This window comes from Oncorhynchus nerka, linkage group LG15 (assembly GCF_034236695.1).
Source record: "Oncorhynchus nerka isolate Pitt River linkage group LG15, Oner_Uvic_2.0, whole genome shotgun sequence".
Lineage (NCBI taxonomy): Eukaryota > Metazoa > Chordata > Actinopteri > Salmoniformes > Salmonidae > Oncorhynchus > Oncorhynchus nerka.
In genome coordinates this window covers 21,454,107-21,468,350 of record NC_088410.1, presented here as the reverse complement: position 1 = coordinate 21,468,350, position 14,244 = coordinate 21,454,107, and the positions used below count along the sequence as shown (strand labels likewise).

General features: G+C 49.2%; 1 protein-coding gene across 1 annotated transcript in view; it reads left to right on the top strand.

Moving 5' to 3' along the window:
• LOC115123579 (slit homolog 1 protein-like) overlaps positions 1-8,257 on the top strand; it is a 96,644-nt gene extending 88,387 nt beyond the window's left edge. The window contains exons 31-35 of the mRNA XM_065000681.1: positions 2,028-2,182; positions 2,784-2,914; positions 3,113-3,312; positions 3,839-4,086; positions 6,118-8,257. Of these exons, the coding sequence (XP_064856753.1) occupies positions 2,028-2,182; positions 2,784-2,914; positions 3,113-3,312; positions 3,839-4,086; positions 6,118-6,365 (982 nt within the window). The 3' untranslated portion in view covers positions 6,366-8,257. The remainder of the gene's footprint in view (positions 1-2,027; positions 2,183-2,783; positions 2,915-3,112; positions 3,313-3,838; positions 4,087-6,117) is intronic.
• The last annotated feature ends 5,987 nt before the right edge of the window (positions 8,258-14,244 follow it).

Genomic DNA, 14,244 nt, shown 5'->3' with positions numbered 1-14,244 from the left:
AGACACTGTATCTAGACTAGTGTATCTAGACTAGTGTATCTAGACTAGTGTATCTAGACACTGTATCTAGACTAGTGTATCTAGACACTGTATCTAGACTAGTGTATCTAGACTAGTGTATCTAGACTAGTGTATCTAGACACTGTATCTAGACTAGTGTATCTAGACACTGTATCTAGACTAGTGTATCTAGACACTGTATCTAGACTAGTGTATCTAGACACTGTATCTAGACTGTATCTAGACACTGTATCTAGTGTATCTAGACAGTGTATCTAGACACTGTATCTAGACTAGTGTATCTAGACACTGTATCTAGACTAGTGTATCTAGACACTGTATCTAGACTAGTGTATCTAGACACTGTATCTAGACTAGTGTAGACACTGTAGTCATAGATCTATTACTAGACTAGACACTGTATCTAGACACTGTATCTCTAGACTAGTGTATCTAGACACTGTATCTAGACTAGTGTATCTAGACACTGTATCTAGACTAGTGTATCTAGACACTGTATCTAGACTAGTGTATCTAGACACTGTATCTAGACTAGTGTATCTAGACACTGTATCTAGACTAGTGTATCTAGACACTGTATCTAGACTAGTGTACTGTCATAGAATGTTATATTACAACTGTAGAATGTTCATCATCCTCACACTGTATCTAGACTAGTGTACTGTCATAGAATGTTATATTACAACTGTAGAATGTTCATCTTCCTCACACTGTATCTAGACTAGTGTATCTAGACTAGTGTACTGTCATAGAATGTTATATTAGAACTGTAGAATGTTCTTCATCCTCACACTGTATCTAGACTAGTGTACTGTCATAGAATGTTATATTAGAACTGTAGAATGTTCTTCATCCTCACACTGTATCTAGACTAGTGTACTGTCATAGAATGTTATATTAGAACTGTAGAATGTTCTTCATCCTCACACTGTATCTAGACTAGTGTATCTAGTAGACACTGTATCTAGACTAGTGTATCTAGACTAGTGTACTGTCATAGAATGTTATATTAGAACTGTAGAATGTTCTTCATCCTCACACTGTATCTAGACTAGTGTACTGTCATAGAATGTTATATTAGAACTGTAGAATGTTCTTCATCCTCACACTGTATCTAGACTAGTGTACTGTCATAGAATGTTATATTAGAACTGTAGAATGTTCATCCTCAGACTGTATCTAGACTAGTGTACTGTCATAGAATGTTATATTAGAAGTGTAGAATGTTCATCATCCTCACACTGTGTCTAGACTAGTGTACTGTCATAGAATGTTATATTACAACTGTAGAATGTTCATCATCCTCACACTGTATCTAGACTAGTGTACTGTCATAGAATGTTATATTAGAACTGTAGAATGTTCATCATCCTCACACTGTATCTAGACTAGTGTACTGTCATAGAATGTTATATTAGAACTGTAGAATGTTCATCATCCTCAGACTGTATCTAGACTAGTGTACTGTCATAGAATGTTATATTAGAACTGTAGAATGTTCATCATGCTCACACTGTATCTAGACTAGTGTACTGTCATAGAATGTTATATTAGAACTGTAGAATGTTCATCATCCTCACACTGTATCTAGACTAGTGTACTGTCACAGAATGTTATATTAGAAGTGTAGAATGTTCATCATCCTCAGACTGTATAAATCCTATTGAGCTGTTGTGGCAGCAGCTTGACCGTACGGTACGTAGAAGTGCCCATCAAGCCAATCCAATTTGTGGGAGAAGCATGGGGTGAAATCTCTTCAGATTACCTCAACAAACTGACAACTAGAATGCCAAAGGTCTGCAGGGCTGTAATTGCTGCAAATGGAGAATTCTTTGACGAAAGCAAAGTTTGAAGGACACATACACCTATAACATGTTATATACACACACACACACACACCAACGTCATCAACATTCTATTCACAAACACCGACTATCAGAACATAATAAAATATCACCGCCACCTAACCTCTGACCTCTAATCCCTGACCTCTGGTGTTGCCGTAGTGCTGAGACGGTGAATGACGGGCGTTTCCATACGGTAGAGCTGGTGACCTTTGACAGGATGGTGAACCTGTCTGTGGACGGGGGTGCGCCCACCACGCTGGACAGTCTGGGAGGGGTCCCACCTCTGTCTGGAGAGGCACTGCTATACGTGGGGGGTAAGACACACACGACCTCAGCTGAGAGCTAGGTTCAGGCCCTAACCCACCCTATTACATATTAATATCCAGGTCTCCTCTCCCTCACTCTCTTTCTCTCTCTATACTCTATTCTCTACTCCCTCCCTCTCTCTCTCCCTCCCTCCCTCCATCTCCCTCCCTCCCTCTCTCTCCCTCCCTCCCTCCCTCCATCTCCCTCCTCCCTCCCTCCCTCCCTCTCTCTCTCTCCCTCCCTCCCTCCCTCCCTCCATCTCCCTCCCCCTCCCTCTCTCCCTCCCTCCCTCTCTCTCTCCCTCCCTCCCTCCCTCCATCTCCCTCCCTCTCTCTCCCTCCCTCTCTCTCTCCCTCCCTCCCTCCATCTCCCTCCATCTCCCTCCTCTCTCTCTCCCTCCCTCCCTCCATCTCCCTCCCTCCCTCCTCTCTCTCTCTCTCCCTCCCTCCCTCCCTCCATCTCCCTCCCTCCCTCCCTCCCTCCCTCCCTCCCTCCCTCCCTCCCTCTCCTCCCTCCCTCCCTCCCTCCCTCCCTCCCTCCCTCCCTCCCTCCCTCCCTCCCTCCCTCCCTCCCTCCCTCCCTCTCTCTCTCTCCCTCCCTCCTCTCCAGGTATGCCAGAGAAGATGTCCTACTCCTCTCTGAGTCTCTTCCAGCCCCTCAACTCCTCCAGTTTCCACGGCTGCATCAGGAATCTGTACATCAACCACGAGCTGCAGGACTTCACCCAGACCACTATGAAGGTATGGTGGGAGACGGGGAGGAACATTCTGGTAACTTACCCAAAATTCCCAGGGTTTCCAGAAATCCCAGTTGGAATATTCCCAGAAACCTAGGTGTGAGAAGTTGGAGAAATATTTATTTTAGTATTTTATTTCTGAAGCTAAAGACACATTTTCACACTGCGTTGATAATAATTCTAATTGTTTGATGTGCTGAAGCCGGGGGTGGTGCCAGGATGCCAGCCCTGCAGGAAACTGTTCTGCCTCCATGGAGTGTGCCAACCGGATGGTGGCCAGGGACCCCTCTGCCACTGCCAGCCTGACTGGGGTGGGCTACACTGCGATCAGCCAATCGGAGGAGGCCTTGTTGGGGGAGATGTTGCCCCGGCAACCACGGCTAACCCATGCCAGGGGAATAAGTAAGTGAGACAGGAGAGTGAGTGGTAAAGGGTTGTAGTCTGTTATGGTTTATAGTGGGTCTATGTGGCTTGTTGTTATCTTGTGTTTTATCATGTTGATTTATTTTGGGGGTAACTCATTAAGTGTATGGTTTAATTGATTGTGTTGTCCGAGTCCCAGCTTTTGTATTTTCCCCACTATATTTTTCTAATAGCATCTTTCCCTCCCCCTTTCCCTCCATTTCTCCCTCCCCTCCATTTCTCCCTCTCATCTCTCCCTCCATTTCTCCCTCCCCCTCTCCCTCCATTTCTCCCTCCCCCTTTCCCTCCATTTCTCCCTCCCCCTTTCCCTCCATTTCTCCCTCCCCTTTCCTCCATTTCTCCCTCCCCCTTTCCCTCCATTTCTCCCCTTTCCTCCATTTTCCCTCCCTTTCTCCATTTCTCCCTCCCCTTTCCCTCCCCTTTCCCTCCATTTCTCCCTCCATCTCTCCCTCCCCTCCATTTCTCCCTCCCCCTCTCGCCCTCATCTCTCCTCCATCTCTCCCAGGTGTGTGAGGGGTGTGTGTGTGGTTCAGGATGTTGAGTCGTACAGGTGTGAGTGTGAGGAGGGCTGGCACGCCACCCTGTGTAATCAACAGGAGGAGCTAACAGCACCAGCAGTACCAGCAGTGCCAGAAGGACCAGCCAAGCCGTGTTCAGTGCTGCTCTGCCAACATGGCCACTGCCAGCTGACTGAGGGAGGAGCGACTTACTGTCTCTGTGACACGGGATACACCGGGGACACATGCGACACAGGTAAGGATGGAGGGAGAAGATCGGAGGAGGGGGGACAGGTACGAGAGAGAGAACCTGTGATTCAGGTTATGACCGAGGGGGGAGAGGTGTGGAGGGAGGAGGGAGTGTGTGTTTGACAGGGAGAGACATTGGAACACTCGACCGAGGGGGAGAGGTGTGGAGGGAGGAGGGGGGACAGGTACGAGAGAGAGAACCTGTGATTCAGGTTATGACCGAGGGGGAGAGGTGTGGAGGGAGGATGGAGTGTGTGTTTGACAGGGAGAGACATTGGAACACTCGACCGAGGGGGAGAGGTGTGGAGGGAGGAGGGAGTGTGTGTTTGACAGGGAGAGACATTGGAACACTCGACCGAGGGGAGGTGTGGAGGGGGAGAGGTGTGGAGGGAGGACTCGACCGGGGGAGGTGTGTGTGTTTGACAGGGAGAGACATTGGAACACTCGACCGAGGGGAGAGGTGTGGAGGGAGGAGGGAGTGTGTGTTTGACAGGGAGAGACATTGGAACACTCGACCGAGGGGAGAGGTGTGGAGGGAGGAGGGAGTGTGTGTTTGAGGGAGAGACATTGGGACCGAGGGGAGAGGTGTGGAGGAGGAGGGGTGTGTGTTTGACAGGGAGAGACATTGGAACACTCGACCGAGGGGGAGAGGTGTGGAGGGAGGAGGGAGTGTGTGTTTGACAGGGAGAGACATTGGAACACTCGACCGAGGGGGAGAGGTGTGGAGGGAGGAGGGAGTGTGTGTTTGACAGGGAGAGACATTGGAACACTCGACCGAGGGGGAGGTGTGGAGGGAGGAGGGAGTGTGTGTTTGACAGGGAGAGACATTGGAACACTCGACCGAGGGGGAGAGGTGTGGAGGGAGGAGGGAGTGTGTGTTTGACAGGGAGAGACATTGGAACACTCGACCGAGGGGGAGAGGTGTGGAGGGAGGAGGGAGTGTGTGTTTGACAGGGAGAGACATTGGAACACTCGACCGAGGGGAGAGGTGTGGAGGGAGGAGGAGTGTGTGTTTGACAGGGAGAGACATTGGAACACTCGACCGAGGGGAGAGGTGTGGAGGGAGGAGGGAGTGTGTGTTTGACAGGGAGAGACATTGGAACACTCGACCGAGGGGGAGAGGTGTGGAGGGAGGAGGGAGTGTGTGTTTGACAGGGAGAGACATTGGAACACTCGACCGAGGGGGAGAGGTGTGGAGGGAGGAGGGAGTGTGTGTTTGACAGGGGAGACATTGGAACACTCGGAGGGGGGAGTGTGTGTTTGACAGGGAGAGACATTGGAACACTCGACCGAGGGGGAGAGGTGTGGAGGGAGGAGGGAGTGTGTGTTTGACAGGGAGAGACATTGGAACACTGGAACGACCGAGGGGAGAGGTGTGGAGGGAGGAGGGAGTGTGTGTTTGACAGGGAGAGACATTGGAACACTCGACCGAGGGGGAGAGGTGTGGAGGGAGGAGGGAGTGTGTGTTTGACAGGGAGAGACATTGGAACACTCGACCGAGGGGGAGAGGTGTGGAGGGAGGAGGGAGTGTGTGTTTGACAGGGAGAGACATTGGAACACTCGGTCGCATCGCGTCATTGTTGAGTGTTCTCAAGACGTTTAGTGGTGCCTTGTCATTCTTAATGGGGGCTAGAGATTGTTTCGTCTTGGAAATACGATGCCATTGCTAGGCAAACAATTAGTAGGAATCAACTTTGCCATCAAATTTACTTTAGACAAATGTCATTAGCTAGCAATGTTCTTTAAAAATGTATAGCAATGCTAACTTTAGCTAGCAAAAATGTGGTGCTTTCCCTTCACTCTTAGCTAGCTCGCATTAGACTACATTTAAAGTCAATCGGATGACATCACAATGATGACAAACAAATGAACTTTAGACATAATGTTGATAAGCGCCAACTGAGAATGTATTGAGAAGAAAGTGGTCGGACACCAGTCCTCAAGAGAACATTCAAAACAACGATACATGAATAACCACTACTGTGTTTGATAATGTCCCACTACTCAGCCTCTTTAACCTCTGTCCTCTAACCTCTAGTTGAATCAGCGTGTCGCGGCGAGGCGGTGCGTGACTTCCACCGGGTGCCACGTGGCCACGCCGACTGCCAGACGACGCGCCCCTTCTCCTGGGTGGAGTGTCGGGGGGGCTGCCAGGGGGGCGGGGCGGAGTGCTGCGCGCCACTGAGGGTACGGCGCCGGCGCTACACCTTCGAGTGCGACGACGGAACTTCCTTCACACAGGACGTGGAGAAGGCAGTGGAGTGCGGCTGCAAGGAGTGTGTGTAGAGGCCTTGAGGTACTACACACACGTGGGCAGCGCAGTCAGCCGAAGAGGAGTTACTGAACACACTGTGGGAAAGTATATATATATATATATATATAAAACATGGACATTGTCTGTGTGTTGTGGACAACAGTGTTTGTAATATAGGACAGTTCTTCCCTGGCAAGGACGGCCAACCAACACGAAACCAACCAACCTCATCTTCATCATCTTCATCTACCTAAAGAAAGTCAACTGTGGTCTCACATTAGTAATGTTATATTGAAAGGTCATTCTTTGGATTTATACTGTGTTGTACACCACTTTATCCATGTGCTCAAATCATTGTCAAGTGGAGGAACCTGTGTGATGCATGGCAGCCATGTTGGCAACAGGAAAACGTTGAGACACTTCTCTAGTTTCTTCCTGTTAAATGAGAAACTGCTGCTCTTTTTTGCTAGTTTACCATTTCATCTGTGTATCTTTTCACTGGGCTGCAATGCCAGTTTGCCCTCTAGTGGCCAGTTTTATGATGAGGATGTTTGCAGGTTCAGATGGGGAAAGGGGGTGCATTTGAGAGAGCAGCTGAGGCCCTTTGGCCTACTTCAAAGAGGTGGGGGCCTTTTGGCCTACTTTAAAGAGATGAGGGCCCTTTGGCCTACTTTAAAGAGATGGGGGCCCTTTGGCCTACTTTAAAGAGATGGGGGCCCTTTGGCCTACTTTAAAGAGATGAGGGCCCTTTGGCCTACTTCAAAGAGATGGGGCCCTTTGGCCTACTTTAAAGAGATGGGGGCCCTTTGGCCTACTTTAAAGAGATGAGGGCCCTTTGGCCTACTTCAAAGAGATGAGGGCCCTTTGGCCTACTTTAAAGAGATGGGGGCCCTTTGGCCTACTTTAAAGAGATGGGGGCCCTTTGGCCTACTTTAAAGAGATGGGGGCCCTTTGACCTACTTTAAAGAGATGGGGGCCCTTTGGCCTACTTTAAAGAGATGGGGGCCCTTTGACCTACTTCAAAGAGGTGGGGGCCTTTTGGCCTACTTTAAAGAGATGGGGGCCCTTTGGCCTACTTTAAAGAGGTGAGGGCCCTTTGGCCTACTTTAAAGAGATGGGGGCCCTTTGGCCTACTTTAAAGAGATGGGGGCCCTTTGGCCTACTTTAAAGAGGTGGGGGCCCTTTGGCCTACTTTAAAGAGATGGGGGCCCTTTGGCCTACTTTAAAGAGCCTTTTGGAGGCTATGTGCCAGTTTGATTTTAGACAGAATATTCTTTAATTAACATTCATCATGGTAATTGGTTATAATTGTATCATTGAGTAAAACCCGCCTCCTATCTCTCTCTGGTCCAATCAGTCTCCTTCTACCACGTCAGCAGTATTATGACATTCAACACAAATGTAGCTTTGATAATATTTTATTTATATTGTTGTAAAACTAAAACAGAAAAGGTACATAACATTTGTTTAACATTGACATTTTTTGCTTAGATTGTTTTTATTACTTAGTGTCATGTAGCCTAATGTAGCCCTTTGATTATGATACAAAACGGAAAATACTTAACAGATTGTAATATATATCATTTCATTTGGACACAGTATTTTTATATGTTGAAATGGAAAAAGGGGTGTTTGAATCCTGGCATGGGAGAGACTACACAGGCGTTGTATTGGGTCTGTAGACTGAAGCAACATCTTGCTGTTCTTCTCTACTGCCTGATCTAAAGCTGCCAAAACCAGTCTGCCAACCTATTGTCAGTTTAATACACAGTGTCGTCACGGCGACGTTAAATGACTGTGATGTCATTGTTCTTATTACATGTTGTCTACCTACTTGGTGAATATAATATCATCAATGATTTGCTTCAGATTATGTGTAGTGATGTTTTATTTATTTCAATAAAAGACATGATTTTCTCTCTTCCACCGTGAACGTGTTGTCCTCTTTCTCCGTGGCCTTTGACCTGGATGTGTGTGACCTTTAACCTGAACGTGTCAGTTCAGTGTTTTGTGCAGGGGAGAGAAATTGTCACGGAGTCTATGAGCTATGACAGATCTTAGGACGAGAGAGAGATCAGCCTTGTTCCCTGGCAGTGTCTCGGGGAGAGGAGAGAGAGAGAGATCAGCCTTGTACCCTGGCAGTGTCTCGGGGAGAGGAGAGAGAGAAAGATCAGCCTTGTTCCCTGGCAGTGTCTCGGGAGAGGAGAGAGATCAGCCTTGTTCCCTGGCAGTGTCTCGGGGAGAGGAGAGAGAGAGAGATCAGCCTTGTTCCCTGGCAGTGTCTCGGGAGAGGAGAGAGAGAGAGATCAGCCTTGTTCCCTGGCAGTGTATCGGGAGAGAGAGAGAGAAAGATCAGCCTTGTTCCCTGGCAGTGTCTCGGGAGTCTCGGGGAGAGAGAGAAAGATCAGCCTTGTTCCCTGGCAGTGTATCGGGGAGAGGAGAGAGAGAAAGATCAGCCTTGTTCCCTGGCAGTGTCTCGGGGAGAGGAGAGAGAGAGAGATCAGCCTTGTTCCCTGGCAGTGTCTCGGGGAGAGGAGAGAGAGAAAGATCAGCCTTGTTCCCTGGCAGTGTATCGGGAAGAGGAGAGAGAGAGCAGCCTTGTTCCCTGGCAGTGTCTCGGGGAGAGGAGAGAAAGATCAGCCTTGTTCCCTGGCAGTGTCTCGGCGAGAGGAGAGACAGAGAGATCAGCCTTGTTCCCTGGCAGTGTCTCGGGGAGAGGAGAGAGAGATCAGCCTTGTTCCCTGGCAGTGTCTCGGGGAGAGGAGAGAGAGAAAGATCAGCCTTGTTCCCTGGCAGTGTCTCGGGGAGAGGAGAGAGAGAAAGATCAGCCTTGTTCCCAAGCAGTGTCTCGGGAGACGAGAGAGAGCAAGATCAGCCTTGTTCCCTGGCAGTGTCTCGGGAGAGGAGAGAGAGAAAGATCAGCCTTGTTCCCTGGCAGTGTCTCGGGGAGAGGAGAGAGAGAAAGATCAGCCTTGTTCCCTGGCAGTGTCTCATGGAGAAGAGAGAGAGAAAGATCAGCCTTGTTCCCTGGCAGTGTCTCGGGGAGAGGAGAGAGAGAAAGATCAGCCTTGTTCCCTGGCAGTGTCTCGGGGAGAGGAGAGAGAGATCAGCCTTGTTCCCTGGCAGTGTCTCGTGGAGAGGAGAGAGAGATCAGCCTTGTTCCCTGGCAGTGTATCGGGGAGAGGAGAGAGAGAGCAGCCTTGTTCCCTGGCAGTGTCTCGGGGAGAGGAGAGAGAGAAAGATCAGCCTTGTTCCCTGGCAGTGTATCGGGGAGAGGAGAGAGAGAGAGATCAGCCTTGTTCCCTGGCAGTGTATCGGGGAGAGGAGAGAGAGAGAGATCAGCCTTGTTCCCTGACAGTGTATCGGGGAGAAGAGAGAGAGAGAGATCAGCCCTGTTCCCTGGCAGTGTCTCGGGAAAGGAGAGAGAGAAAGATCAGCCTTGTTCCCTGGCAGTGTCTCGGGAAAGGAGAGAGAGAGAGATCAGCCTTCTTCCCTGGCAGTGTCTCGGGAAAGGAGAGAGAGAAAGATCAGCCTTGTTCCCTGGCAGTGTCTTGGGGAGAGGAGAGAGAGAAAGATCAGCCTTGTTCCCTGGCAGTGTCTCGGGGAGAGGAGAGAGAGAAAGATCAGCCTTGTTCCCAAGCAGTGTCTCGGGAGACGAGAGAGAGCAAGATCAGCCTTGTTCCCTGGCAGTGTCTCGGGAGAGGAGAGAAAGATCAGCCTTGTTCCGTGGCAGTGTATCGGGGAGAGGAGAGAGAGATCAGCCTTGTTCCCTGGCAGTGTCTCGTGGAGAAGAGAAAGATCAGTCTTGTTCCGTGGCAGTGTATCGGGGAGAGGAGAGAGAGATCAGCCTTGTTCCCTGGCAGTGACTCGGGGAGAGGACAGAAAGATCAGCCTTGTTCCCTGGCAGTGTCTCGGGAGACGAGAGAGAGAGAGAGCAGCCGTGTTCCCTGGCAGTGTATCGGGGAGAGGAGAGAGAGATCAGCCTTGTTCCCTGGCAGTGTCTCGGGAGACGAGAGAGAGAGAGAGCAGCCTTGTTCCCTCCGCAGTGTCTCGGGAGACGAGAGAGAGATCAGCCCTGTTCCCTGGCAGTGTCTCGGGAAAGGAGAGAGAGAAAGATCAGCCTTGTTCCCTGGCAGTGTCTCGGGAAAGGAGAGAGAGAGAGATCAGCCTCTGTCTCGGGAAAGGAGAGAGAGAAAGATCAGCCTTGTTCCCTGGCAGTGTCTCGGGGAGAGGAGAGAGAGAAAGATCAGCCTTGTTCCCTGGCAGTGTCTCGGGGAGAGGAGAGAGAGAAAGATCAGCCTTGTTCCCAAGCAGTGTCTCGGGAGACGAGAGAGAGCAAGATCAGCCTTGTTCCCTGGCAGTGTCTCGGGAGAGGAGAGAAAGATCAGCCTTGTTCCGTGGCAGTGTATCGGGGAGAGGAGAGAGAGATCAGCCTTGTTCCCTGGCAGTGTCTCGTGGAGAGGAGAGAAAGATCAGCCTTATTCCGTGGCAGTGTATCGGGGAGAGGAGAGAGAGATCAGCCTTGTTCCCTGGCAGTGTCTCGGGGAGAGGACAGAAAGATCAGCCTTGTTCCCTGGCAGTGTCTCGGGAGACGAGAGGGAGAAAGATCAGCCTTGTTCCCTGGCAGTGTCTCGGGAGACGAGAGAGAGAGAGAGCAGCCGTGTTCCCTGGCAGTGTATCGGGGAGAGGAGAGAGAGATCAGCCTTGTTCCCTGTCAGTGTCTCGGGAGACGAGAGAGAGAGAGAAGCCTTGTTCCCTCCGCAGTGTCTCGGGAGACGAGAGAGAGATCAGCCTTGTTCCCTGGCAGTGTATCGGGAGACGAGAGAGAGAAAGATCAGCCTTGTTCCCTGGCAGTGTCTCGGGGAGAGGAGAGAGAGAAAGATCAGCCTTGTTCCCTGGCAGTGTCTCGGGGAGAGGAGAGAGAGAAAGATCAGCCTTGTTCCCTGGCAGTGTCTCGGGAGACGAGAGAGAAAAAGATCAGCCTTGTTCCCTGGCAGTGTCTCGGGAGAGGAGAGAGAGATCAGCCTTGTTCCCTGGCAGTGTATCGGGAGACGAGAGAGAGAAAGATCAGCCTTGTTCCCTGGCAGTGTCTCGGGAGGGGAGAGAGAGAGATCAGCCTTGTTCCCTGGCAGTGTCTCGGGGAGAGGAGAGAAAGATCAGCCTTGTTCCCTGGCAGTGTATTGAGGAGAGAGAGAGAGCAGCCTTGTTCCCTGGCAGTGTCTCGGGAGAGGAGAGAGAGATCAGCCTTGTTCCCTGGCAGTGTCTCGTGGAGAGGAGAGAGAGAGCAGCCTTGTTCCCTGGCAGTGTCTCGGGGAGAGGACAGAAAGATCAGCCTTGTTCCCTGGCAGTGTATCGGGAGACGAGAGAGAGAAAGATCAGCCTTGTTCCCTGGCAGTGTCTCGGGAGACGAGAGAGAGAAAGATCAGCCTTGTTCCCTGGCAGTGTATCGGGGAGAGGAGAGAGAAAGCAGCCTTGTTCCCTGGCAGTGTATCGGGGAGAGGAGAGAGAAAGCAGCCTTGTTCCCTGGCAGTGTATCGGGGAGAGGAGAGAAAGATCAGCCTTGTTCCCTGGCAGTGTCTCGGGGAGAGGAGAGAGAGAGCAGCCTTGTTCCTTGGCAGTGTCTCGTGGGGCCGTAGGGTAAAACCATCCCAAACCCCAGAGTTCAGGCTGTTTAATGAAACTGTGATTTATATGGAACCTGAACCATAAACCATAATATATCCCCCTCTGTGTGATTGGTTCAGCCAGGCCCCTACCACCCCCTGTGAAAGCTCGGAGACACACACACACACACAAAAGTCTACGAACACAGGCACACACACAAACGCGTACACACACACCCTCCCCCTCGCCCCTTCACCAGCATCTGCACCCCTTCCCCCTCTCTTTAAAGAGAGATCAAATCATACTACCCCCCCCCAATACCAATAAAGCCCACTGACTACTATATTCAGAGAGGAAAGATCCACACACAAAAAAGAAGATAGTCTCTCCCTGAAAACAGGTTTTAATATCCAGTCTGCTGTATCAAGCCTGTAGTGGCTGACTACTGTCACAGCGAAAACACACATTTCCCTGCGTCCAGTGTCCAATGGACCAGTAGAGACGGTGTGTGTGATAACTATCCAGAATAGAGAAGTTGGTACACTCTGAGACTAAAGGGTTCTTCGGCTGTCCCCATAGGAGAACCCTTTGAAGAATCCATTTGGGTTTCTGTGGAAAGGGTTCTACGCAGAACCCAAACGGGTTCTCCTATATGGGGAGAGCCAAAGAACCCTTTTAGGTTCTAGATCCAGCCTTTTGTTTCTGAGTGTTGATACCGCAGCGCTGGACGGCAGTATATCACCACACACCTCTCTGATGAACTACTAGAGTATAGTGAACCTGGGAACACAATGAAAAATACCCAATTGATATAGTTTGAACTAAGCATAGTCTATCTTGATCTAGGAGCTCTGTAGCAGATAAACACATATTGTATTACTTATGTAGTCATACAGCCAAGGGTACCTTATATATGGGCCCAAAGGGCTCTGGTCCACAGTAGTGCCCTATATAGGGAATAGGGCTCTGGTCAACAGTAGTGCCCTATATAGGGAATAGGGTGCCATTTGAGATCAAGACTTCATCTTTATTTTCATCTAAGAGCTTTGTAGATGTATTAATTTCTAAATGTATTACTAACATATTAACACAGACAACAGTATATTCCGTGTGGTTATTCGAAAAAGGGGAAATGGTGATTGGAGATGTTGTCTAGCGTTGGATTTTAATCATTAAATATGTACTTATGCTACTTTCCTAATGTATCCATTATAAAATCATATATAATTATAACAATAATTATACAAATAAGTATTACAATTCTAACAATAAATAGAACTAATCCAGTGTAAGAATGTTCTACGATCCAGAGATATTTTCATGACAACAGAAGACTCATTTAACATGCTATACCTGATAATCCTCTGGTATCCATAGTTACCAGCGTAGGGCAGCTGGGAATGTCTGGGAGAAAACTTACAAAAGCTTGAATAAAACACGCACATTTTGATGATCAAATATTGAACTGTCATCATATTGAACAATGTTAATGATGGGGGAAAGTGTGAGTCTGAAATAACTCCTCTCTTTACTTGTCTATCTCTATCCCTCTCTCTCTTCATTCCTTCATCTAGTCAGACTCTGGTCCTCTCTTTCCTTGTCTATCTCTATCCCTCTCTCTCTTCATTCCTTCATCTAGTCAGACTCTGGTCCTCTCTTTCCTTGTCTATCTCTATCCCTCTCTCTCTTCATTCCTTCATCTAGTCAGACTCTGGTCCTCTCTTTCCTTGTCTATCTCTATCCCTCTCTCTCTTCATTCCTTCATCTAGTCAGACTCTGTCCTCTCTTTCCTTGTCTCTTCTCCTTCATCTTCAGTCTGGTCCTCTCTTTCCTTGTCTATCTCTATCCCTCTCTCTCTTCATTCCTTCATCTAGTCAGACTCTGGTCCTCTCTTTCCTTGTCTATCTCTATCCCTCTCTCTCTTCATTCCTTCATCTAGTCAGACTCTGGTCCTCTCTTTCCTTGTCTATCTCTATCCCTCTCTCTCTTCATTCCTTCATCTAGTCAGACTCTGGTCCTCTCTTTCCTTGTCTATCTCTATCCCTCTCTCTCTTCATTCCTTCATCTAGTCTGACTCTGGTCCTCTCTTTCCTTGTCTATTTCGATCCCTCGCTCTCTTCAATCCTTCATCTAGTCAGACTCTGGTTCTCTAATTTAGTCTGACTCTGGTCCTCTCTTTCCTTGTCTATCTCTATCCCTCTCTCTCTTCATTCCTTCATCTAGTCTGACTCTGGTCCTCTCTATCCTTGTCTATCTCTATCCTTCGCCCTCTTCAATCCTTCATCTAGTCCGACTCTGGTCCTCTCA